General features: G+C 30.5%; 1 protein-coding gene across 12 annotated transcripts in view; it reads right to left on the bottom strand.

Moving 5' to 3' along the window:
- LOC142322429 (glutamate receptor ionotropic, kainate 2-like) overlaps positions 1-27,795 on the bottom strand; it is a 722,458-nt gene that overhangs the window by 61,236 nt on the left and 633,427 nt on the right. For 7 of the 12 annotated variants that reach the window (XM_075361507.1, XM_075361506.1, XM_075361508.1 and 4 more), the window contains 2 exons: positions 10,945-11,205; positions 8,173-8,430 (listed from right to left, as the gene is read on the bottom strand). In XM_075361507.1, coding sequence (XP_075217622.1) covers positions 8,173-8,430; positions 10,945-11,205 — 519 coding nt within the window. The remainder of the gene's footprint in view (positions 1-8,172; positions 8,431-10,944; positions 11,206-27,795) is intronic. The other 5 variants (XM_075361511.1, XM_075361513.1, XM_075361514.1 and 2 more) reach the window with 2 other exon arrangements.

Here is a 27,795-nt window from a genome sequence, read left to right as displayed (position 1 = left end):
GTTTACGAAAATTGCAAATTCTTAATTGTAAAATTATCTCAAAAACAGTTAACTACTACTCTCATAAGAGAGCAACTATTAAAGACAATTGTAGCAAATAGCATTGATGCAATTCCATTGCTGCTATGAACATTTTACAGAAATGGGTAAAGTGTACTAGTCATAAAAGTATAAGATCCACAACAGAGCAGACTTAAAGCCACTCAGTGTTATCTCACATCATGAAATAGAGTTACATATATAGAATTGGGTAGAATTTTGCAATACTTTTGAAACTGAGATGAAGGAGGTTTTGTGGTAGATGATGTATTGTTAGACTAGATAATTTGGTGATCAAAGTACCAGAATTACAGGATCTGGTTACTTTTTGAATTTTAATTCAAACACAGAAATATTCATTTCCTTCAAAGCGAAAGAAAATAAGCGGATTGTCAAAGGTGAGGACAGAAAAATTAATATTTTAGAAATGTAATTATATAATAAAATATAACCAAACAAGATATCAATATTTGTTTTAGTCTGACTCAAAAACTAGTTTCTCCATGAAAAAACTACATTTTTAATGACAAATGCAACATGAATTATGCTGGAACAGTACATTGATATCTTTGAAAATCATGAATGATTAGTGGACCTCTTGATTGGATTGTAGCTGAAAACTTGAAAGTTCTCAAGGCTGTATAACTGATTCTCTGAAAATGACAAGATCTGGTTTGGAGAATATGTGCTTAAAAACATACATATTACAGATTGGCATATTACAGCTTTTCTTCTTAATGCGAGTGGAAGGATACTGACGGATCTTTTGAATGTTTATTGTCATTCTATCCTAAATTATTTTGAAAAGTTGTAGTTTAGGGAAGCCAAATTGTAGAGATACAGCATACTAATACATAAAAAGGATTATTAGGAATGAATGTGACTAGATTCACAGTGTTATCTATTTTGTTAACAGATTCATAGATAAAGACTATGAGTAAATTGGTATCTAGCTAAATAAATTTCTGAACTGAGTTGTGACTGGGAAAAACTTAATAAAACAAAGTGATTCTGATGAATATAAACATGGCAACCAATCTTGGTGAGAACATTTTTTTCAATTTATCAAACTGGCAGTTTTAGACAAATCAAAATATTAAATGCAGTGAATGTCACATTATATTTTATTATATTTCCATTTTCTTAGGAAAATGAAATTAAAATGAAACATGGAATTTTATTATGTTCTGTCTTTAGACAGCAATAAAAAATGTTTGTGCAATGGTTTACTTTATTCATTAAGAATATGGAGTTCTTCACAAAGCAGAAAATATTACTCTTAGAACTTTATCAATATTAAAATTATACTACTAAATGTAGTAGTATAATACATTTTCTTTTACTAATATTCCTCTCTATCTCAAAGAAATTAGTCATTACTGCTGGATAATAGACAATTTCATTATACCAATAATGTTAAATTACACATTAGTTCTTCTCCCAAACATGTTCTAAAGTTCTAAAGTGAAAAAAAAATTACTATTTTATTATATACATACATATTTACTTTATAATTAAGTAATGAATATAATTAATTATTCATTAGCTTATTAATAAAAACTGTAGCTCATATTTTTATTATTAATAATATCATACTTACTACCTATAAATAAATAAGTAAAAATTCTTACACCAATAAATTTTCTTTTGGTTGAATAAATTTTCTTTTCTTATTAACTGCAACTGTTTATTAACATGTAGTGTAAAATTCTAAGTTATTATATGAAATTAATAAAACAGATATTTTACCTAGTTATATTTATAACTCTAACTTCATTAATGATAATTCTAATAAATAACTATATCTACATTTTTAAAATAACTGAATGGAAAAATATGTACATATTTTAGATTTTCTCATGCATACATAAAGATACTTAATAAAGTTTACATTACAAATACAAAGTCAATTAGTAAGAAAGGATTTACTAATATGTATACTATCTTTCAAACCAATTGTACAAATAGATGACCATGCACTTTAAACTAAAAATAATGTTGGGTGCTTATTTTATAGTGCTATGTATTAAAATTTGTTACTCAAATAAATAATAAATGAATCACAATTAGAAATAATAATGTATGTATGCATAGAATTTATATTTAGTTAAATTAACTTTGTCACTGAACAGGAAAATCATAGAAGTCTAAACGATTGAAGTGGATTGAAGGAATTTTCCTTTAATAATTTTTCCTTTATTTAAAGAACATAAAACTTTTATATCAGCTGTTACACTTATTTAAATGAATGCTGAAACATATAAAAGTGATGATATATCATTGTTAATTTTGTTGACACACTATGAGAAGGGTATCACGAGAGAATCAAATCTGAAAGGGTGAAATAAAAGAAACGATCTGATACTTATATGAATAAGAAAATTCAGTACAAAGAAATAGCTAAGTTGACAAGAAAACTGACAAAAACTGTTTAAATTGGGAGTTAGCTACTTAGTAAAGAATGCAAGTTATTCATTAAGAAGTCTTAACCATCAATAATCTACAATCACTTTAAAAAGTTGGCAAATCCTTTTAGTATGTAAATAATGATACATTCAATCTGTGTTGTGTTGATTCATTTAATATATTACTTTATAATATATATTTATAAATATCATATACTGTTCAAATAGATTATGATTTTATGTGTTGTGTTTGTAAAGTCCAATCCCGAAAGAATGGAAGAATGCCTTGATACACACACTCCAAAATAAAGGAGACAGGACAGATACGAACAATTACAAAGGGATCTCACTTCTCCCAATCATCTATAAGATCCTCTCTAGAGCCCTGCTGAACTGACTTGAACCCCAAGCAGATCTGCAGATTGATGAGTATCAGGCAGGATTCAGAAAAGGAAGCTCCTGTATGAACAAATCTGGGACCTCAAGACCATACTAGACATCAGATCATCTCAGAACACCACAGTTGCATTTGTGGACTTTAAAAAAGCCTACAACTCTGTCGACAGAAAAACCTTGTTTAACATCCTACAAGAATTTGGAGTAGATAGAAAGACCAGAGGCATCATCCAGGAAACATTATCAGGAACCATCTCAAAAGTCAAATTCATGAAGGAAATCTCAAACCCATTTGAAGTTCACACAGGAGTCTGACAAGGGGATGGCTTATCACCACTTTTGTTCAGCATCGTCTTGGAGAAGGTGATCAGAGAATGGCAGAAGCAAGTCAAAGGCATCCAAGTCGGAAAACAGGAAGGAATAGAATTACCATGAGATGCTTAGCCTTTACAGATGACCTGGCTGTATTAACAAATAACAAAGATGAAGCTATTTTTGCACTTGAGAAACTGCATGAAATAAACTGTAAAACCAGACTTTTTTTCATAAGAAGAAAAGACACAGTACATGGATGCTAAATCAACTGGAAAATTCCTGCTGCAAACACAGTACGGCAAAATCTCACAAGCACCCCACTTCAAATACTTGGAAGAAACCATCTAATCACGGGACTGAGTACAATATCCAACACAGAAAGAATACTCAAACTGCAAAAGGTGTACAAGCTTACATGGAATCATTATAACAAAAGGGCAGTGTTTCACAAAGTGAAACTATGACATTACAACACAGTTGCCTTGTTGGAGGCCTTATATGTAGCAGAAACCACAGTATCAGAGGAATGACCAAAATTCATGAAATTGAGAAGCAAGAAAAGAAAATCCATGGTGCGGCTTTCAGAGACGGAACCTGGATCAAATGACCCAACAAAGGAATTATATGAAAACACAGACTCCATCACTGACAATTTTATGAAAAGATATCTACAATTCTATGGACAATTATGCAGGATGAGTGGAGGAGAGGAAGAAGAAACATAGTGAATGGATGAAGAGGTTATGGGAAGAAAAGAAAATAGAAGGTGGTAAAGCTACGATTGGCTCAAGTTCATGCACTCTCCTGAAGAGGAAATTGGAAATAATAATAGTTCATTATTATCATCAATTATTTTGCATCAGATTACTCATAATGACAGTTAGGGTAAATAACTACATGAATATAGTAAAATTATGCATGACACATTGGCTAGGATAGCATACAGTTGTGAATGTCCTTGCAAGGTGAAAGGTAAAGAGTGAAATGCAATCAATACCACATCTCCATGTGCCAGTTCAGTTCAACTTGTACAAAGTATATTATGAACATCTAGTACAATAACTTTCAAATCTTCTAATAGGATGGATGATATTTCCGAATAGATGCAAACAGTATATAAGAAAAGATAGAATGTTAAGGTTAGGTTAAAACACGATGACGTGACGAAAGAATATTTACTGACTGAAACAATGAAATTAAAAATTAATGAGAGAATAATGTTTCTGCTATTATTGAATAATTATGGAGGTACTCCTACAAAATTGCTGATCCTTATTACAATAAAATGAGGAGAAGTACTGCAAAATAACATTATGCATCATCACATCATTGTGCATTATCACAATATGTAAATAATAATATTATCATACATTAATACTTCATGAAATGTTAGGTACTACTGGTAAGTAACGAGTGCAAATAAAATGGAAAAAAAACAATAAATTTTAAATAAATAGTCTAAATTATGAGAATATTTTTACATCATTCTGATGAGTTATTTTCTTCTATCAAGAAATTTAACAGCTTCCTGTATTGAAATAGTTTAGAAGTTGTTACTATATATAATTTTTTGAATTTTGATCTAATTAAACAATATTCATCATGAAGGAATAATGTTTTCTAATTCTGTTCTTAGTTATACATTACTATTTTCATAAATATTTTTCCTGCTACTAAAAGAAATATACGTAGTCACTGAAGATGACTGCAAAAGTGACTGAAATTATTATGATGTAAATTTCTTAAAACCTTATATTTTATAAATTTTGTTTGCTTTGTCTTTCTAAAACTGCTTTTATATAAAAGTTAAAAGCTTTATATAAATTCATCAAATTGTGATTCACTTATTTTTAAAAGGCAATCTTTCAAAATACTACTGCAAAAATTCTACAAAATTTTTTAACTAGTAAGAAAAAAAGAAAAAGAAAAATTAATTTTTGCTTATTTTAATAGTATTTATTAATAAATAAATAACTAAATATATATATAAATTACTATAATATAATATTATTATTACATATATAAGTTACCATTTACTGTGCTTAAAAAAAAACTTTACTTTTTCTAATAATTATGAATTTCAGTGAACTTGTAATGAAGCCTGTTACAGAAAATTAGTAATTAAGAGCCTAGGTAATGAAAAGGATGAAATAATTAATTCATCTAATCATTTCTGCTAAAACTTATTTACAGAATAATACTACTTTTGTTAAAGGGAATCTTAATATAATTTTAAATAAATAGATCAGACGATCTTTTGCATTGTTATTTAATTTGTTAAAAATGAAAACTGGATTGTAATAAGCTCTTTTCTCATGACCTAATTTATATTTAATTTACTATTTCAGTAACTAAAGAAATATACCTAATCAAATTCAGTTTTTTACCTAGAGGATCAGTTGAATTTTCAGCAGGTACAACATGTACAGCTGGATTAGGATTTAAACTTTTTTTATTTTTTTTTAATATGAATAAATTCCTATTTTTTTTTCAGTGCATTTTAGTAACTGATAGTTAACTTTAGTTTACAATAATTATTATATTCATACCAATAGGTAAAACATGTATCTTTTTTTTACTAAATACAGAAATATAATAGAGAAATGACTTAAAGGACTTTACCAAACAGTTATGCAATTGCCATATTTTAGAAAGCACGGTATTGTATAAATATTTATACAACACAGTGCTTTCTAAACTATGCAAAGTGCATTAAAAAAAACCTACGCTTTGAATATGTAAAGCACATTTTTAGGAGCAGTATCCTTCAAATTAGAGAAAAAATTTCCAAATAATAATTAATAAATCTGCTTTTTTCCACACGAGGTTATTTTTTTAACTTTATTATATGTATGAGTCAGAAATTCCCTCAACTGTACACAGTAACTAATATATGATATATCACATAATGGTAATTATTTAGGTAACTGAAATTTTGTTACTATGAAATGATGACATTTATAGCAATTTTAAATGTATAAGTTTAAAAATAAAAGTAGATTATGTACAACCAGATAACACTTGTAAATAATAAACTTTTACTTAAATTGCGAAAATAATAAGATAAACTGTATTAAACAAATATCTGAAACCTCAAAATGCTTCTGTATTAAATGAGCTATGCATATCAAAACTTAAAGCTAAAATTTTGATAATTATAGCATACTATTTTTGATTGTTGGTATGACTATTAATAATAGTAATATTTTTGTTGCCAGTGAGTCTTAAATCAAAAAAGCTCCACTGGATATCAGAAGACTTATGTAATAAGTGGATAACAGTCAACCATATTAATAAATCATATTTTAAATAGAGATTTAAAACGTTATATGTATTCTATAGTTAAAAGAGAATACATTTATCTTATAGGGAATTTTTTAGTAGTATGGAAAATGCTTTTCTCTACATAATTAGTTATATGTTTGAATTTTCAATAATAAACTATTGAACTTATTTTCACTCATTGATAAAAGTGAATCAATTATTTTTTTATTAATTAGTTGAATTATCACTATATTAGCTGAATGCAAATACTTGTGAACTCCCCATGTGAATGAGTAAGGCAAACAAAAATAACTGAACCTGGACCTAACACTATGCGGTTCTATAAAGCCACATACAATCATGTAGCAAATTCAGTCTTGAGAATCCAGTTCTCTGATATGCAAATGAGGTTATACTATTATAAAAGAAAAAAAAATTAATACAATTCAGAGACATGAAATGTACTGTTAGAACTGTAATGCAGTTTGTTTCCACCATGATGTTACAAATTAGAAATAATACTAATTTTTGAGAAATCCATTTAGTATCATTCAAATAGTTGTATTTGATTTGTGTATGTCTAATAAAGATATTTTTCAATGCGTTTATAAATTTAAAGTAGTTCAAATGAATTGCAATTACACTTATTACATTAAGATGGTTCTAGAAATTATATACTCATATACATAAATGTGAAAGTTTATTGCAGTTCTGTTCGTTTGCAACAGGATTACATGAGAATCAATCGACCTTTGAGGATACATTTGTGTTTTCCCAGTTAAGCTTTTAAGCCATAGATTGAGCCCCTGCCTCCTTGGGGGTGAACTTGAGAATTTTCTTCTTGGAAGATGACCTAACACCATTTTTGATTTCATTTTTCCACATAAAAATAATAGACTATGCATTTTGAAGTATATTTGATTTTCAGCTCTCTATCTTGGTCCCTTCCCAAGAGATAGGAAATTCTAGGGTAAAGGAAAGGGGAATCAAAAGAAATATGTTCATCTACAGCAGGAGCACATCAGAACTTCTATGTCAAGAACCAGGGAAGTGTTGGAAGAAAGAGAAATTTTCAGGCTTTAAGTTATTTATCAGTATTACTTTCACAACCAAGAGGATTATGCAAACACATCAGAGGTCCAGGGGGTGGAGCCCTGACTTGCTAGTATATATATGTGTGACTTTAATGTGATACAAGTAAAATGTTCAAGTTATGTTAGTATACAGATGCAGTTGATTCACTTGACTTTTTCTTTTGCTGATTAAACTTTTAATTAATTAAACCAGTTTTTATTTATTTTACTGTATCTGTGGGTAATCTTTAAAGTTTTCAATTCTTGCTTTCAAAGAAAGTGATCATATTTACATAAACATACACAAATACGACTATTTATAAAATATAATGTATAAATGGAAAAAAAAGTGTAGCAATCGCTTTAAAAAAACCCCAGATACTAATCTCAGGAACATACAGGAAAATCTTCTGCTGTATATGGTTTTAAACACTGAAAAAAATTACAGTTCAGAAAAATATAACTAATAACAGCGCATCTTACTGACATTTGACTGTTTAATAATTAATTGTTCTGTAATGATGTAATAAATTGTAACTATCTTTGCTAAATAAATAAACTTTGTTTTTTAATGTAAGAAAATAAAAATAATTTATAATGCAGTAGTATTTTGTTATAATTAATGTACATGTTTTACTGATAAGAAAGCAGGACACAGCACATAAATAAAAAGTCATTACCTTAGGATTCAAATCAGACCCTTGTTGCATAAGAGTTCCAATAGTAAACCAAAAGCTGTTGGCGAGAGAAAATTGATTTTCTATCAGGTCATTTTCAATATCGCATGGATGTGGATTTTGCCATTCATATGGAGAAAATCTGGCAACGATGAACATTGTTATGGAAACAAGTACGTAAGCCGCTAACACATACAACCAAATTTCAACAGCCAAAGGGTTCATAAAAGAAAATAATCTTGTTGGCTGAGAAGTCGGCACCTAAAATCAATTTCATTTAAATAAATTATAAAATAGTTTTAATGATAATTTTAAAACAATCAAGTACTTGATTTGCTCTAGGAACTCAGCATTTCCGTTTTTGAGTAGCTGAAGAAGACATAATTAGAGTTATAAAAATTTATAATTTATTCAGTTAGTAGAAAAGAAAATGCAGCAACAACTGTGTACATTGAATATAACTGAAGTTAATATTGATAAAACCTTTGAGAAACACAAGAGTGTGACTAATATCATCAGTTAAGGATAAACTAGGAAAACAAAATAATCACTACAACTTTAAATGTTTATAATTTTCCTTGTATATTCATGGTAGATTAAAAGTGTTTTAACTTCTACAGTAATAACAGTTTAGCAGTTTAATTTGTTTTGTAAATTTTAGAACTGCTTTTAAGAATCAACATGTATGAAAGAATGATTACATGGATTATAAATGATGAACAGTATATTTTTAGGTTAAAATAAAATGTTGAGCAGTATGATAAAGTATGAAAACACTTTAGAATTATTAAAAATTATAAATAAGTGTGAGCAGTTCTTATATGAAAACTACATGCCCAACTTGAAGTATTCATTGGAGGGAAGGGCATAGTCTCTAAACAGCACATACCTGCATTTCTGCTTCTTGTAAACTACAACATGTAAAGATTAACTTTTTTGGGAAAAACAGAAAAAAACAGAAGAAGTAGTAAAATATTAAGAGGTAGGACAGAAATTGTGTAAATATAGTTTTCTGGAAGGAGTTGTTTAAATTCAGTTAAAGTGGTGCTGGTACCTAGACCAAATGGATGGATACCAAATGAAATGGGGAACAGAACAAGGATTTGGATGGATTCAATTAAGGAGGAAATGCATAGAAGTTACCTTGGAAGACTAAACAAAGTCTTCCAAGACTTCTCAAAGTTTGTTTATTCTGAAAGTGTTTTTCCAGAGGATCTTTTGCAGCTAATTACACAATTCCTTCTAAAGAAGGGTCACCAATGATGGACTGCTTTTAATGATGCTTATGTTAAAGTGATTAGTAAACATTTTTAGTTTGTACTCAAGTAGTATATTCAATATATGTTGTGTTTGTTCTTAAATATGCTTTTTTTGTAAGATTTATTGTTTAAATTTTGTATGATTCAAATATACTGAGATCTAATGTTTTGTGTGCTGTGTATACAATTATGTGTAATAGTTACTCTCTTTTTATGAATGTCCTGCTTCTTTGATGTGATTTGTAAAACTGAAATACCAGAATTAATCTTTGTAAATTACCTTATGGAAACTTGATGTACAAACAAAATACTAATCACAACTAGCAAATTTTGCTCACAGTACATAAAAACCTCAACATGCTTGAACAATATGAAATTTACTAATATACTAAATTTGACAAAAAACAATAAATTATAACAGATAAGAACAGGTATTGAACAAGTGATAACATATATTGAACTGGTGAGATTCAGGATCAAATAAAATTGTAAGTCACATAAATATATTCAACAAGAATTTTGAATGAAAAATATAAACAGTATAATTTACCAGTATATCTGGAATAAGGATTATGAAGAAGCGTTTGATTCTATAAGGCAGTGTCCTATGTATGAGATATTAACATTGATTAGAAGGAAAAAAAAATAAATGTGAAATGTGGCCGCTGATTAAAATAACAGTAGAAAGAAAGATGAAGAAAACAGAGAGAAAAATAGAACGAATTGTATTAGGAATAGATGGTTAAGGAGATAAAGAAAAAAATAGCCGAGAAAGAAAAATGTAAGAATGCAGGTGACTTCTTACAAACTAATGAAAATAATAGAAGTAGAAAGATTAAAAGATATGGACAGAGAAAATGGTTCAATGGTACAAATATAAGGTGAAAAGAAAATCTGGTTGACATGAGAGAAAGCACATTAATGTTAAAACTGCTAAAATTGAAAGAGTTGTCTAATACAGAGCAAGGTAAAGATTTTACAAAATGCCTATATCATGAAGGGAGTAAGAGATGACTGTTAATTTTAAGTTTTGAAGATAAAGAAGCAGTAGGAAGATAAAGAAAAAAGACTGATCTTATTAAGATGGAGGAAAGAGAAAGAGAAAGAGAAAGAATTGTAAGAAGGGAAGAAGGTGGCAAGATAGAAAATGCAGGAAAAAACCTGAGACCAGTGTATGGCAATATTTCCCATATGGAAACATACAACTGACAACCTTAAAAAAAAATCTTTTTTTTACTGCAGCTAATTATTTATTATTAGCTATAGTAGGCTACAAGATTATTTCTAGGGATTTTTTTCTTATAGAAGAATTTTCAATAAAAAGAACTTAATTAATATAACATTCAATTTGTAATTTTAATTACTAAGTTATTTTTTATGTCCCAAAGATTTGTTGCATACATTTTTTTTTAATTTCAAATGACTTTTATTAGCTAAGTTGAAACACACCTGAAAATAAATGATTAATTAAAAAATATAAGATAATGTACAAAAATATCAATATGTCATTCATAACCTTTGGATTAAGTCCAGCACCCTGACGAAGAAGAGTTCCAGTAATAAACCAAACGCTGTTGCTCAGTGTGAAAGTATTAACCAATTCAGCTGACTGCTTGGTTTTCCATGGACGTGGATTGTACCACTCATAAGGAGAAAACCTTGATATGGCATATAGACAAAGGCAGACTGTAATAAAAGCCACCAGAGCTAACAACCAGATTTCCAAAGCTAGTGGATCAAGAAATGTGAAGAATCGAGATTCTTTATCGGTCGGCACCTGATGTCACACAATATACAAAATGCTAGTACAACTAAAATTAAGTAGATACATTTCATTAATTTAAATACTAAAAAGCTAAACATGCAATATAGATTAAGTATTATTTCACTGTTCTACGTCCTGTTTTTAAGGACATAAATAATTTTATTGAAAATATTTGTTAAATAGTATTTATGATTTATGTCAGAGTAGCACTTGTGTGCAGTTAGTTTTTCCTTGTGAAAGTTAGGAAATAGTTTGGCCTGGTCAAACTAATTGTGATTTAACATTAATGCCTCCTTGATACAGTTTTCTGGCCACTATTCTGTTATCTGATTCTGATTGAAAACAGATCCTGGTCTGTGCTGCAAAAATACAACAAACTATTGTTACAAACATTACATGGACAAGAATGCAAATAAATACATCCTGGTGGGCACCAGGATCTTTCATTCTGGTGGATTATTTCACCAGAATTAAAAATGTTGCAGAAATATCTTGAGATTCCTGGAATATCATAAAAATCGATCAATCAATTCAAGAAGTATTTCTATGATGATGATTAAATATAAAATATTTCATATAATTAATAGAACTAATAATAATTATTTCTTCCTACAGGTATTACAAGAGTATATCCATTTACTCTATACCAAAACTTTTATATTTACTTTCTTGTGTGAGGATGATTAAAACTGAAGTTTTACATGTGGGATTTTGATGTGAGAATTTTATAATTTTTGAAAAATGGACAAGGTAACTTGGATTCAAACTAGAAACTTCCAAATGAAAAGCAGATATGCTACTATCCATCATATGGTTAAGAAATTCTTCAGTAATAATATTGTAAGCATTCACCAGAATTGTTTTAAAATGCTCATCTAATGTGTAAATATAAGAAATTAAAATGAGTTACGGTTAGAAATTATAATATGACAATAACTTAGTTATTTTTCATAAATTGCATCTCTGTTAAGATTAATTAACAACAACAGAGAAATATAAACTGTAATAATTAGAATAAAATAAATTTAATGCTTGCATATATTAACAGCAAATCTCAACTCCAGTGGAGCAAAGACTATGAGCAGCAATTCCTTAATTGATTTGAGATGGAAATACTCTAATCATGCGGCTTTCAGTTATGTTTTTTGTGTTCTAATTGATAAACGATAATATCTATATAAATAACCTAAACTGCAGCATCAGAATGTAATTTATGATTTGAAAGAGATTTTTAGCAGTTAATTTCTTACAAATAAATTTCATTTCTAAACACGCAAGTAAATTTCCTTTCACTACTGAACACTGCCATGCTAATGAATTTTGAATGAAATTAATAACCATATAGAAATGCTTTTCTGGTTTTACAGCCTTTGATGGTTTAAGCTTTTAATCTGTGATACCTGGAATATCTCTCAGGTATTACAGAAATAAAATATTATATTTCAATGACCAAAAAATATTTCTTTTCCCGCATTGTTTTCACACCACTACTTACTATTCTGTAATTGGCTTCACAAGTAGCTGCTTCGTATTATTATTTTTGTCTGTACAGAAACAAAAGTACTCACAGTAGGTGTTTCAATAATATTTCCTTATTTAACAATAACTTACTTAAGTTTATTCTTTTACAATATTTTTCATAATTTCAATACTTACATCTTTAATACAGTATTAGTATTTTAACATTCCTTGTCATTATAGTAAGAAGTCAACCAGGTAAGTCAATTATTGCTCACAGTTGTAGTTAGCTGCTGCATGGCCTCATCAAGAAACCACAAGCTAATCGTAGGTTTATATATAAATGGGTCTTGTATAGTATATATGACGTCACACTAATTATTTCCAGAAAAACAATAGTGTGTTGTATTATTGTTTGATTCTGAGCAAAACGTGAAATAAAAAATACTTTTACTTTTTTTTTACCATTTTATCTTATTGCTTTCATTATACAGAAATAGTTTCTCCTGTTTATTCACGTAGCATATTTGTGCTTGTACTACAGAAGATTTACATCAGTGATAAATGAAAATTTGGATTTACCACATAATGAATAAGAAGTATTTGCATTTCTTCAGAATAAGAGTTTCTTTTTTTGGAACGGTTTAGAAATAACCGTATAATGACTTTTAAGCTACAATACATCGAGAGAGTCATACGACGTTGTAACAAACCACGGATGAGTCCCACGAAAGTCCAGATGCGAGTCTGTTATTGGCCAAGATATTCCCTAATTGATTTCGTGACCATAATTCATTTTATTTATTCATGGGAACAAGATAACATCACGTGAGTTGTATGTCCGTGAGTTTGTGTCATTCACAACTGATTGGAACAATTATATGCAGGAGATTAGTCGATCGTGTCGAAAATGTGATAACAGAAATTACAAAAATTGGCGGTGTCAGAACAATAATAAAAATCGATGTGAAACTATTTTAAAGATGGGAAATTCAATTTGGCCGCATTTACCGGCTACAGAGAGTATTTGAGGGTGAATTGTTTTACATAAAAATTCTCGACCGATTATTCTAAAACTTCTTTAAGGGCGGAAATAATAAGCATGTAATAGAATGACAACACCTTCCTTTCTTTTACCTGTTTAGCCTCCGGTAATTACCTTTCAGATAATACTTAAGAGGATGATATCTATGAGTGTAAATGAAGAGTAGTTTTGTACAGTCTCAGTTTGACCGTTCGTGAGATGTGTGGCTAATTGAAACCCAACCACCAAAGAACAGCGGTATCCACGATCTAGTATTCAAATCCGTGTAAAAATAACTGACTTTACTAGGACTTGAACGCTGGGACTCTCGACTTCCAAATTAACTGATTTGGGAAGACGCGTTCACCACTAGACTAACCCGGTGGGTTAGAATGACAACACTCAATATTAGGATGTACATCAAACTACGAATTTGGAGGCATACGATTTCGAACATTTTAAGGTGACTGTACTTATAATTTCGTTCATCCGGACACTTTAGTACACACCCAGATGATAGAAATCTTATCGGGATTATTAAAATTGGCATAACAAAACGATCGTGGAATTGTTAACTAAAGTTATTTGTCCGAATTTATCTGGCTACGCCGTACCATAATGCCGACCCATTTGACGGCATATAGGATGATATCGGAAAGTGTTAGCCTCATTAACATCAAATATACTCGTAGCTAAAAGAGGTAAGTAATTTGTTATCTAATTACAAAACATTAAAGGTGGTGCTCCTACACAATAAAGAACCCCAAAACAAAAATTAAAACATATCTTAATGACTGTTTTAACAATTTATGATCTCTAAACTGATTTATTTGTACTATAACCAGATGAATTAAATATTGTTACCACATATATGTCAAATTAAATATCGGCGGGCGAACACGGTAGCAACGATGTGAGCTGGCGGACAGTATACGTATGAGCTGATACAAGTATTACTCCCACCGCGCAGTTCTCCCACTATAGCGGCGCTGCAGCCTCACCACTCTCAGGCTCTAATAAAAGAGCGTGCACGAGAGTAAATTTTTAATTCACCGTCGATTACCACCTGGAGAAGACCAAGAAGAAGAAGAAGAAGACAGAAGAAATTCCCTGGCCGGCTCAACATGGGACCTCCCGGCGGATGCCAGCATTCCCGCCGGAGCAGCAGTCCTGGCCGGCCAGCCGAGGGATCCGCTGGATGCGAATGATACCTTCCCGCTCCAGCTCGCCGGACTTCAATCGCCCTGGCTGGCGGACTTAGCAGCAGTAGTCGGCCCAGCGTGGGATCGCTCGGGAAGAACCGCCTGGGCCGCACCGGCGAAGAATGACCGACGCCGACTCGACACTGCGGGGCTCTGGGGGCCACCACTGCCACGCTGTAGTGGAGACCAACTGCCGTTGAGGGAAAGCCCGGTCGAACTTCAATGGACGAACCGCAAATCCTCGACTTCACCGGAGACCAGCTTCCGCACCCAACAGCTCTTTTCAGAGCTAACGCAAAAAACGGCCCTTTTCAAGGCCACCACAAGGTTATGAATTACGTGCCATCGAGGCCATTTGGCGACAATATTAATTGCAGAAAATTACTAATTTTACTGTTCATCACGACAATTCATCACAAGTTATTGGTTGGGCTTGTTTTCAGAATCATTTCATTACGCATCAGATGTTATTTGGTTCAAATTCATTTAAATTTGAATGGTTGTGTGCCGTTTTCTAGGTAGTTTGGATTCAGTTAACGGCATTGTGCGTGCAATAGTCAGTCTATGGTAATTATCAACCGATTGTTGCGACTACAGTTTGGCAATTGGAGCAACTGTAATACACTTAGATTGTTTTAAGGGAGATTAATCTCAATTTAAAAATAAAGTTGATAATAAAAATATATTTTGTAAATTGACAAGGTGAACCAATTTTTTTGATTTTTTATCTAAATGAAATATAAAAAAAAAATTTTTTCAAATAACAAAATTTTTCTAAAAATCCTCATCCTGCATAAAGAAAGGAGTCAAGAAGAATTAATTAATTTTTTTTTTGTTTTATTAGGTAGCATAAAGTGAAGATTATTTTGCATTATGTTAGCTTCCGAAATCTTCATAAATATTCTAACGAATTAAACTAAAAAGATTTATTTATTTAAAAAAAGAACGGGTTTTTAAAGAATACTCCATATATATATAGAATTTTATAAAAATAACTCTCAAAAAACCCATATAATAATTTCATGAAAGTTGTGTTATTGAGAACACGCAACTGTATGCAGGTTAATGGCAAATTACGCGTAACTACGAGGTTAGATTCTAAGGACACGCTACTTAATTTACGATAGGTGCTTATTTCCTATTTCTAGAAGTATTTTACGTATCTTAATCTTTATCTTTATATTAATTCTCTGTTAAATTTAATGAAAAATATTCAGACATATTATCATGTTTAGCTGAAAAATTACACATTTATTCATTCGACTGACTGGATTTATATTTACCGTTAACATTATTGTTTTACTTTTACTGCAACAAATACTCTTTTTTTCCTAAAACCTTTTGTAGTCGTAATCATTTTTTCATAGATGACAAACAGTAAAAAATATTAAGAACACAAGATTTTCGAAGTAAAAAAAAAAAAATTAATATGCGACTTTTTTTTTTATTGCCAATCTACTGAAACAGAATTCTCTAAACATTTTTCACCCTTAAGAAAACGATTAAGAGCCAAGAAGAATTAATCAAAATATTTTGTATATTACAGAGTAGCTGAAACTGAAGATTAATTTACATGTAAGTCACTACAGAAGTCTTCATAAAAATTAAACTGACAACATTTACATATTTAAAAAATCGAAAGTGTACAGGAAAAAATAGATCTTTTAAATGAATATTTCAGATATAAAATTTTATAAAAATAGCTTTAAAAAAACCCCTTAAAATAATTTCAAGAAAATTGTAGTATTGAGAACACGCAATTGTATATACGAAGTTATTATATCCAAACTGATACAAATTACTTATAATAACGAGGTTTTGATCCTAAAGACACGCTACTTAATTTACTATGGATGTTTTTTTCTGTTATTAACTCAATTATCGATAGAGAATATATATTGAAATCTACCTCTTACTGCTTATAAATCTCTCTTTGTAGAGGATCTTATATATCCATTCCAGAACGACCGATTATATGTATATATATATATATATATATATATATATATATATTCTTTTTGTGTAAGAAATAGTAATTTTTTACGTTAAGGAAATACGTTTAATAAGTTTCTTGTTAATCATTAACGAATGATCGGCATAAGAAAGAGACACAAATTCATATGATATGATTGCAGTAACCCGTTGATTATGATTTGCGAGGCCTAACCGCCTCAGACGAGTTGGTGTAGTGGTAAGAGGTAAAGTGATTACAAACGGTACGTGATATTAATTATTAAACGATTGTTACAGCAATATTATAAATGAAATTGTTACGTAACATAATTACCTTGTAATACCTCACGCGTTATATAAGCTATTATAACTAATGATTTTGCAGTGCTGTAAAGCAACTACTAATTTACGGAATGGTGATCCGAGTTACCAGTTATAACTTGTTATAAAATTCGTAATTCAAACCTAGTTTTATTTGTATAAATTGAAACAGAAAAGTTAGATTTATGTTTTCTACCGATATTTAGTGAGAATAAAATAGAAGCGTTTTTGATAGTGGTTTTCTAACTAAAATAGTATCTTTTAAATTGCAGTTAGCCTGTATATTACGTAATAATTTATGAATATATTGCCGCCGAATCGCTTCGACGGGACGTAATTCATAATCTTCCGGTGGCCCTGAAAAGGGCCGTTTTTAGCGTTAGCTCTGAGAAGAGCTGTTGGGTCCGGAAGATGGACTCCGGCGAAGTCGGGGAGTTGCAGCTCGTTCATTGAAGTCCGACCTACTACAGCGTGGCAATAGTAGCTCCCAGAGCCCCGCAGTGTCGGTCGTCCTTCGCTGAGGCGGCCGAGGCGGTTCTCCCCGAGCGATCCCACGCTGGGCCGGCTCTTGCTACTGAGCCCGGCGAGCTGAAGCTGGAGCGGGAATGTGGCGTACGCGTCCAGCGGCTCCCTCGGCGGGCCGGCCAGCGAACTTCTTTTCTTCCATCTTCTTCTTCAGGTGGTGGTCGACGATGGGTTCACTCTCGTGGTGAAGCTCTTTTATGGGTGCCTGAGAGTGGTGGGGCTGCAGCGCCGCTACGGTGGGAGAACTGCGCGGTGGGTGATGTTTGTATCAAAGCGTCCGTATATTGTGCACCCCGCTCACATTGTTGCTACCGTTATCGCCCGCCGATATTAAATTAGGCATATATGTGGTAACAACTGCGTTGTTACCCCCCCCCCCCCCCCGTGGGCGCATACGGATCCAGATCCGATAGATCTTGCTGTAGTTGAGTTTATAGACGAGAGTGGAACATATGGTAGAACGCTGAAGGTTGTCGTTGCCACCGGTGGAAATGCTGCACGGATGCCCGCAACCAGGCAGTCAATGTTGTTGGGCGCCTTATATGTTGGTCTGTCGGCTAACATGTGGTCGGCAGAGGCGTGGCTATGTCCAGTCTTCTCGTCCAGACAATCGTGCCCCACGTTGGGCGCCACTCGTCGCCGAATGGCTTTGACGACAAAAAAGGCCATTTTCAGGGCCACTATGAGGTTAGTAAATGCCATGTTCCGTCGAAGCCATTCGGCGACAATATATATGTATTTAATGTAATTAAATATATGTATATATGCAGTACATTTGATTGTTGTGTGCGGCGTGTTTGTCACTACAGTAGCATAAGGTGGCAAGTCGGGCGATTTTGTATTCATTGTTTATGGTTAGAACTTAATGTTAGGCTGCGTCCTTTTGCCCCTGGCATGAGTTTGCCAGGCGTTTGAAAAGAGACACGGCGATTCGGTGCAAGATACAAAATGAGACTGAATAAAAAACACGTGAACCGGTTCGCGGTTAACCTTCTAGATAACAGCGAGGACGTAAGGCGCCTAAAGCGACTGCATATATTATACCTGTAACTTCTCCGAGATTTGTGGTGAATCAGCTAGGTGAATAATCACCTAGGGTGTTGTGCATCGTCAAAAGCCTTCATCTTCATTTCGTTTCGTTGGTTTTTAGATTTGTTTCACTGTTTGATTAATTAGTTATTTTTTGTGTTACTATTTTTGGTGTTTTATCTGCATTTTATGTTTTGAATCAGATCAATGTTCTTTGGACTCGTATTTGTATGTACTTATTTATATTTATTAAACCCACCGGGTTGGTCTAGCGGTGAACTCGACATCGTAAATCAGCTGATTTCGAAGTCGTGAGTTCTAAGGTTCAAAGTTTAGTAAAGGTAGTTACTGTTATACGGATAAAATACTAGATCGAGGATACCGGTGTTCTTTGATGGTCGGGTTTCAGTTAACCACACCTCTCAGGAACGGTCCACCTGAGACTGTACAAAACTACACTTCAATTACATTCATACATATCATCCTCATTCATTCTCTGAAGTAATACCTTACGGTGATTCGGGAGGCTAAACCGTAAAAGAAAAAAAATTATGTTTATTATATATTTACGTATTCTGTATATGATATGTATACATATGAAAATATATGTATAAATATATAGTTATTTAAGGGATTTCATTGGCACTACTGTTTTTGTATTCAAATTTTATTATGGTTCTGGAAAATTGCAACCGATTGCAAATTTAGCACTGCGGCAAAAAAAAAATTGTAAATAAAAAAATAAGCAGGGAAAGACGAGATCTAAAAAATGTAAATTCCCCTCCAAAAAAATAAATCCGTAAATAATACATTTTTAAAATAATTTTAATCTTTAAAAAAAATATTTTATTGAAATATACTTTCACCCGCTTTTGATATATTTAATAAGAATTTAGCCTCATCAATACAGCAAGTCCCTCCTAAAAGTGATGTTCTGAATATTGGTATAATATTGTGAAATATGAAATAAGTCAAAGAGTTTCCGATGACATAGTTATTTGGAAGCTGAGAACAGCCGCTATATTTTTATGCAGAAAAGTAATGTTGCTTTAGTATGATGGTTATTAAAAATAACCATTAAAATTTAGAATTTTCATGATTATTAAAGGAAGCTTCTAAACCCTATATAGATATGAATGTTGTACTCGTTGAAAATATATAATATATAAAACAAGATATATAACACATATTTTGGATTACATTTTTTTTAATATCGTTATTTATTTATTTAAAAAAAAAAATTCATTTTAATAATTTTACACTAAATCGATGGTAATTTTAAAATATTGATAGGATTATCAATAATATAATATTATAATAATATAATATTTTTAATATAAATATAATATTTATAATCTGTTATAATAATTTGAATTATTTAAATGAATAAAGTAAATGAAACTGCACTCGGTATCCTGGATAACAAACAACAAACTTATTAAAATTTTATGAAACGTTCTGAGAAAGACAATTTTAAAATTTATCATTTTAAAAAATCACAAAAAATTTGTGATTTAAATATTTTTATAATCATTATCTGTAGGTTAAAATAATATAAAAAATCCGTTAAAAATTTTGTAAATTTTAAGAAACATTTTTATGAAATTACCCTTTAAAAGTTTTAAGTAATTTATAGGAAATAAACTACTTTTGTCAAGAATATTATGTAAAAAAATTGTTTTGTGTGGAACTAAGTTTCGCACGAGATTTGAGCGTGACAACGTCTTGCAAAGACCGACAATGACGTGGGCGCTATGATTGTTTTAAAAAATTACTTGTTTAAACAAACAAATTAAATCGAAGTGATATTTTAATTAGCTAATGAAACACGTTAATACTCCATTTTTCATTTCATTTAATAATAGTTAATATTAATAATTTTTGCAAGTTTAAATTGAATGATTTGTTCAAAATTAATTATGAACGATTTGTATAGAAATAAACTTTAATTAAATCAATGTTGATAAAGTGTCAATTTAAAACGATGAAATTGAAATCATAAATCAAATTCATGAAATTGCTGTTTTTTGAAAAGCCCGCCAAAACCTGCTTTACATGATAGTATATTCCATTGCACGACGGTTAGGCGGTTCAACTTGTCATTAAAACTTCTAAATATTTTTAAAACTCGTGCTAAGTAAATCGAAATTCTGGTTAAAAAACATTAATATTCAATTTTTAAATATTATTTATAGTTTTTGCAAGTTTAACTTAAATAATTTGTTTAAATATAATCATGAATAATTAATTATAGAAATAAACTGAAATCAAATCAATGACAATAAATTGTTAATTTGAAATCGAGTGGAAGAGAGATAGATGCGGCACAAACCGAACGGTTAGGTCGATCGTGCTGTTGCTCGTGCCCCGCTCTCGCTCGTACGCTCGGCTCAGGCGGAACGGGACAATGAGTCATGCTTTTTAGTGCGTGCTGCCGGCGTTCATCGATTTATAAAACGTTGTCACTTCAAAAATATGTAACTATTTATTATAACAATATTTGGTTAACTGTGAGCCTGAAAGTCCTCAACCTTAATATTTTTCAAATTGAAGTATGTTGAAAAATATGTTATATAATTAATAAAACTACAAGTTTCAAAAGTCGAAAGAACGAAATTACCTCATTATTCTTCCTCAGAATCTGTAATGGCTGTAGCGCTGTTATTAACTCTATCATATAGTCAGGATAAAACCTTGAAGGTGTCTACTGGCCACCGAAATAGGTAAAATGTGTATTTTTAATGTTAATTAGACGAAGTTAGCGAGCGTAGGTTATGTATGGTTAGGTTACATTAATATAGTGCGCGATACGTCTTTACACAGAATCAACATAATCTAATCAAACATAATCTACGCCCGCTTCGCTCGCTAACCTCGTTTGATTAACGTTAAAAATAAAAATTACATACAATAAGTTATACGTATAGGTGATTTTATTTTAATATACGCCAACAACTGGATTTCAATAGGGGTCCCGTATAACCGATAAATACCGATATTCTTTTTTTGTACACCCTGTAAATCCAAATTACTGTTTCAGATCTTTTTAACAATGTAATACCTTGTAGAGTTATCTACACCAGCTATCACACACGCCACCTTATTGCCTATCATACAAAAGTATATTCTTCCCGGTACAATAATTGTTAGCGATTTCTGGAAGACTTGTAACTGTTTGCAACACGAGGGCTACCAACATTTAGCGGTGAAACACAAATATAATTTCATACATCCGGACACGGGAGCTAATACACAGACAATGAATGGAGCGTGCGTGGCGAGAACTGCGTTCAAACGTTCCTCGGTAGGAAATTGTAATCACCACTTGCACGGGCATTTCGCGGAGTTCTTTTTCAAAAGAAAATACAGGGACTACAAGACTGGAGTACATCATTTATGGTCCAGCCTTGCTTCACTGTATCCTGAATGTATGATGGAGTTGCCCCAAACAGCTGATAATAGCTCTACTGCCATTACAGATTCTGAGGAAGAATAGTGAGGTAATTCATCCTTCCGACTTTTTAAACTTGTATTTTTATTAATTATATAACATATTTTTCAACATACTTCAATTTTAAAAAAATTAACGTTGAGGACCTTCAGACTCACAATTACCCAATATTTTAGAGATCCAAATCTACAATTTAAAAAAAGAAAGTTAGTACTGTACTTTATATTTACCAAATATAATATACGTTTTTTAAAATAAAAATTCTCAAAATTCTGGGTTAACTTTTCATGTCCATCAGGCTTATTACTATATTGCGTAATTAAACATATTAATTTAAACTAATTAAAATAGAAATTACATAAAATCTTCCAATTTTAGTGAAGTTTAAGTTATTGATGTTTTCTTTTGTATTAACTTACAATTAGCAAATTAAATTATATTTCGGATCGATTTACTTTTATAGCCGATTAAGAACGGTGAAAGGCACATATTGTAATCGGCTATGTCTGTTTACGTTAATTAAATATTACGTTTACGTACCTCTAAATAACAAACAGTATTCGTGGAAAGACAGATTTTAGGAAAGTTGACTTAAGTCCAAGACAAAACAGAAGAGCATTTGCATAGCTCTAACGTGCATAAGCGTGTACACAAAGGTGGGTCGCGCGCACACAAACATACAAAAACACATTCACATTTGCATATACACTTAACCGTACGAGAATAAACAAATTACAACTAATTAAGCTTATTTTATCTATGTTTTTATAACAGTGTGATGATATTAATGAAGTAAGATAAGATTTTTACGTAATAGATGCAATATGAAATCATATGTTTCCTAAAGATATTAGTAAATCTCCCAGCACTTTTACAAAACTTAATTAAATCTTTTCCATAACGATCTTAGAAATAAGTTACCTTAAGGACCTAACTTTTTATATTTATTCCTTTCTTTTTCTTCATTAAAAGTTGACGTTGATGTTACTGAATTACCTAGGATATACATAAAGATTAAAATTTAACATCTACATCGATGTAGTTAAAAATGTATTATTTTACCCTTCCTAACGTAATTATTTTATATTCCATTTATTTCCTTAACTAATAAAAAAATAGGCTAATCAATCTGGAATGATATTTAAACAAGCAAATTATTTAAGTATAATCTACCTTCTTCCTCTCTTGGACCAAAGAGAGAGGTCTGTAGCCTTCGTCTCCCAGAAATGTAATTATACTAAACGTAAAAGTTTTAATTCTCAACATTTATATTAATCGGTTTTAATTTAGAAGGATAGGAGAGGAATATTTTGATTCGTGTAAAAGGGAGAAGGGATGGTTTTTTCATATTTTTGGATTCAGGGAACTTTAATAACGTCGGGACAACATTACCAACATTTTTAAACTAGTACAATACTTTTTTCCTTATACTAATCAAGTCGTTCGGTAGAATGTCGTCGGCGAGAGTTTGTCCAGATCGAAAGACTTATTTACTCTGACCAACTTGCAAATCGACATTTCAAAATTTTTAAAAATGTTTAAAACATAAAAAAAACTAATTTTGATGAAATTAAGCTGTAGCTTAATTTCATCGCATAATAATCATCGCAAAAATAGATGTTCTTAATGAATATAAGTGGTTTTTTGATAAATATGTGATAATCTTCGTAATTTCAAGTTTTTTTAATTAGAAAATGTGAAATGTTTGTGCTTTTAACTCAGATTTGTTTCTCCTAAACGTTTACGAAACGCGCCGCTAGATAGTAGTACTTCATAGGTACTAGGTAGCGTACAAAAACTAATAACGTATACTTGAAATAATACAATTTAAAAGAAAATATACTACAACATGTTTTAATAGTAAATATTCTTATGTAAATGAAAGTACTGAAGATAAAGCAATTTTTTAGTCCCATCACTTAATTAAAAAAAAAAAAAATAAATCTATTAGTTTACAAGAGATTACACTAATTTTATTAAAAAAGCAATAAATAAAATATAAATAAATTAGTAAAATTTGTATTCTACAATTAGAACTATTTGGTGGCGCCATTATATTTTGAAAATATAATATAAATATAGCGCTGGGTCGTGATATTTTGAAAAATTGTATTTATTCCGATTTAGCTCATATTCGGAATATATAGTAATTACGTAAAAAGACATATTTTTGCAAAAAAATAGATCCGCTAGGTGACGCTGGGGTTGTGATACTTCGAAAAATTGTATTATGGTCCGATTTGACTAATATTCAGAATATATATTAGTTACGTGAAAAGACATATTTTTGCAAAAAAATTGACCCGCTAGGTGACGCTGGGGTCGTGATATTTCGAAAAATTGTACATATAATGAATATATGTATATACATTACATATACATTCACATGTATACATGTATAAGTCTTCACAAACATACATATTATTTATTCATTGCTTTATATTTATTTAGAATTAATATTTAACTTTTCTTATCGTTTTGAAACCTGTATTTTTTAATAATTTTCTGTCAACACTATTAAAACATTTTTTTTTTTAATAATGCTCAACAGTTTTCACAATATTATTGCAATTGCTCAAATCAATGAAAATAAAAACTCAAATACTGACGACCAAATATCGACTAAAAAAACTGACTGATAATGAACTAGATCAGCATTAATTTCATTTTTACCGCAGTGAAAAAAAAAGATTTTCATTTATGAAGATCGAGCGAGTGCTTTATTTGATGAGAATTTTGAAGTTGTTTTTTCTTAAAAATAAGAAGAATCTTATTATTAATAGATGACTAGTTATTGACTAGACTTGATATATCGTCCAAAATTTCACAGAATTTAACGAATGAACAGAAAAAAAAGATGATATCAAAATTCCAAAACAATAAAATTGTTAAGGTTTCGGCGAAAGTTTGCCGTCAATTGAAAACATCAAAAATCGAAAATCAAAATTCAACAATTTATTTATAGTTCTTCAAAAAGACATTTCCCGAATCAAAAAAGTGCAGATATGTATGAAAGGTAAGATAATAATTTTTATATATTTTTCCTACTTTTTTCTCAAACACTAAAATATACACCGTTAAATATCTTATTCCTGCTCTACTAAAATTATAACTAAATGATAGAACTTTTTTAATATAAAAAAAATACGTAATCATCGACAAATAATTGGAGATAAACAATTTTTTTATACACTTGCATATATATTTAACATAAATCATAAAAAATTCGTCAAATTTTCTCAAATATGTTGATTGAAAATGCCACAACTCTTGCCGGCCATTTTTTTTGCAAAAATATGTCTTTTCACGTAACTAATATTAGGAATGGTAGCGTCTCGGCCTTTCATTCGGGGTTCCCGGGTTTGAATCCCGGTCAGGCATGGCATTTTCACATGTTACAAAACATTCATTTGGAGCACTACCTAACGGCGATCCCGGAGGTTAATAAAAAAAAAGAAGAAACTCAGGGATTTCAAAAAATTGAAAAATATAAACATTTTAAGAGGAAGTGGGGTATTTTCTCAACCTGTAGAAATAATTAATATCTAATTAATTAAGTTAACAACCGGGAAATGAATAATGTAAATTTTAATTCAAACGTCGGTAAATACACTAATCATGTTTTATATTTATATACAAGTAAAATGTAAATGAAGTTAATGCTGATATATATATATATATATATATATATATATATATATATATATATATATAAGAGTTATGATACTGTATACTCGTAACATTCAGATATTCTTGAATTTCTGCAAAACGGTTTAGAAATTAACATTTTACAGATGTATTTAACTTTGACAGATCTATCTGAATGTAAAATATTAACGTTTAATCTAAATAAAGGCTAATAGGAAAAAATGGAATATATAATATTTTGATTGACATTTTTTCAGTTCTGTACTGACCGAAAACATACATCAAAACAACATTTTTCTTGTATATTACTACGAATCAAAAATATCCGTATGTATGGTTGCAAGTACAGAAGTTATTAAATCTCAGTAACCGATGGGATATTTTCTTTTTCCTGTTTAGCCTCCAGTAATTACCTTTCAGATAATACTTCAGAGGATGAATGAGGATGATATGTATGAGTGTAAAGAGAAGTGTAGTCTTGTACAGTCTCAGTACAATTATTCCTGAAGTATGTGGATAATTGAACCCAACCACCAAAGAACACCGGTATCCACGATCTAGTATTCAAATCCGTGTAAAAATAACTGACTTTACCAGGATTTGAACGCTGGAACTCTCGAATTCCAAATCAGCTGATTTGGAAAGACGCGTTCACCACTAGACAACCCGGTGGGTCAGTAACCGATGGGCTGGTCTGAATGATTCTTTTATCACCTTTTTATTTATCGCTGTTGATTTTTTAAAAACTCAATTACTGAATGAAAGAGAGAGTATTATTATAAAGCATAATTTTTCACGTAGTGATTTTTTGACATTTAATTTAAATCACGTTTTCTAAAAAAAAAAAGCTGGTAGATCTCCACAAGTAAAATGTACAGAATTTCATTTTAGTTTTCATTTATAAAATTCAAGTAAACCTTTCTCAAGATATCAGAGAAATAAAAACTGCTATCTACAAAATGTGTATCAATTAGATTTATATTTGTAGTTTAATAAGATACATTTTATTTTTGTATTTTTCCGTTTCGTATAAAACTGAAGCAAAAATAGATTTGTTTCGACGGCTTTGTTTATTTCAGTTTGCGTCCACTGTATAAGTTTGTTAAACTGTATTATATATGTTTAACCCCTGTCAAGGGTTAAAAGTTAAGATTCAATCTGTTTTAACGATATTTGCAAAACGAAATTATTATTTTAATCAGACTTAGAAATTTATACGATTGAAATCTAAAAATATTCGTTATTTATTTAAGATGTTAACTTAATTTTTGTTAAAGAGTAGGAAAGTAGGAAAAAGGACAAAAAATTAAACTTGCTCTTCTTTTTGGTAAGATTTTCTGAATTTCCAAGTTCAGGATGCGTTTTTTAACATAATATTTCAAGACAAAATAAAAAAGAATTTCAAACAGTTTTCCAAGTAAGTATTCTCTTACTTCTAAAGTAACCGAGTTTCCACCCCCGTATTGGCAATAGCAATGTTATATAAAATATTACAGCTATCGACATAACTTGTTGATATTTTAATATCTAAGAATGAATTTTAACGATAAAAATAAATAAAATTGCAAACATTCTTTCAAAAGTTACAGAAATATTTTTTAAATTTCAAATGACCCCTGTTGGGAAAACCCTCCGGTGGGGGTAAGATAAGGAGGGCAGAGACTGCTGCCACGGCACCCTGAGGCGACTGAGTAATGTCTAAACGGCAGGAGCCGATTGCCTTAGGGGTGTAAAAAAAAAAAAAATCAAATGGGGGTTCTTTTCTTCTCTTATACTGTTTTGTGATTTATTTATGCATTTTTATAACGTATAAATTTCATGAAAAGATTCTAGGATGATAAGAATTAAATTCAAATTTGGAAGACTTTTCGATTAATGGTAGTTTCCTTTTGAGTGATAAATAAGATTTGATACCTATAGAATATTTCGGTTGTTTAGCTTTTTTGAAGTAAAAATATGCAACGGAGATTACTAAAAAGACTAATTGATAT

The sequence above is a fragment of the Lycorma delicatula genome, chromosome 3, assembly GCF_047948215.1.
Source record: "Lycorma delicatula isolate Av1 chromosome 3, ASM4794821v1, whole genome shotgun sequence".
NCBI lineage: Eukaryota > Metazoa > Arthropoda > Insecta > Hemiptera > Fulgoridae > Lycorma > Lycorma delicatula.
This window is presented reverse-complemented; position numbering and strand designations above follow the sequence as displayed.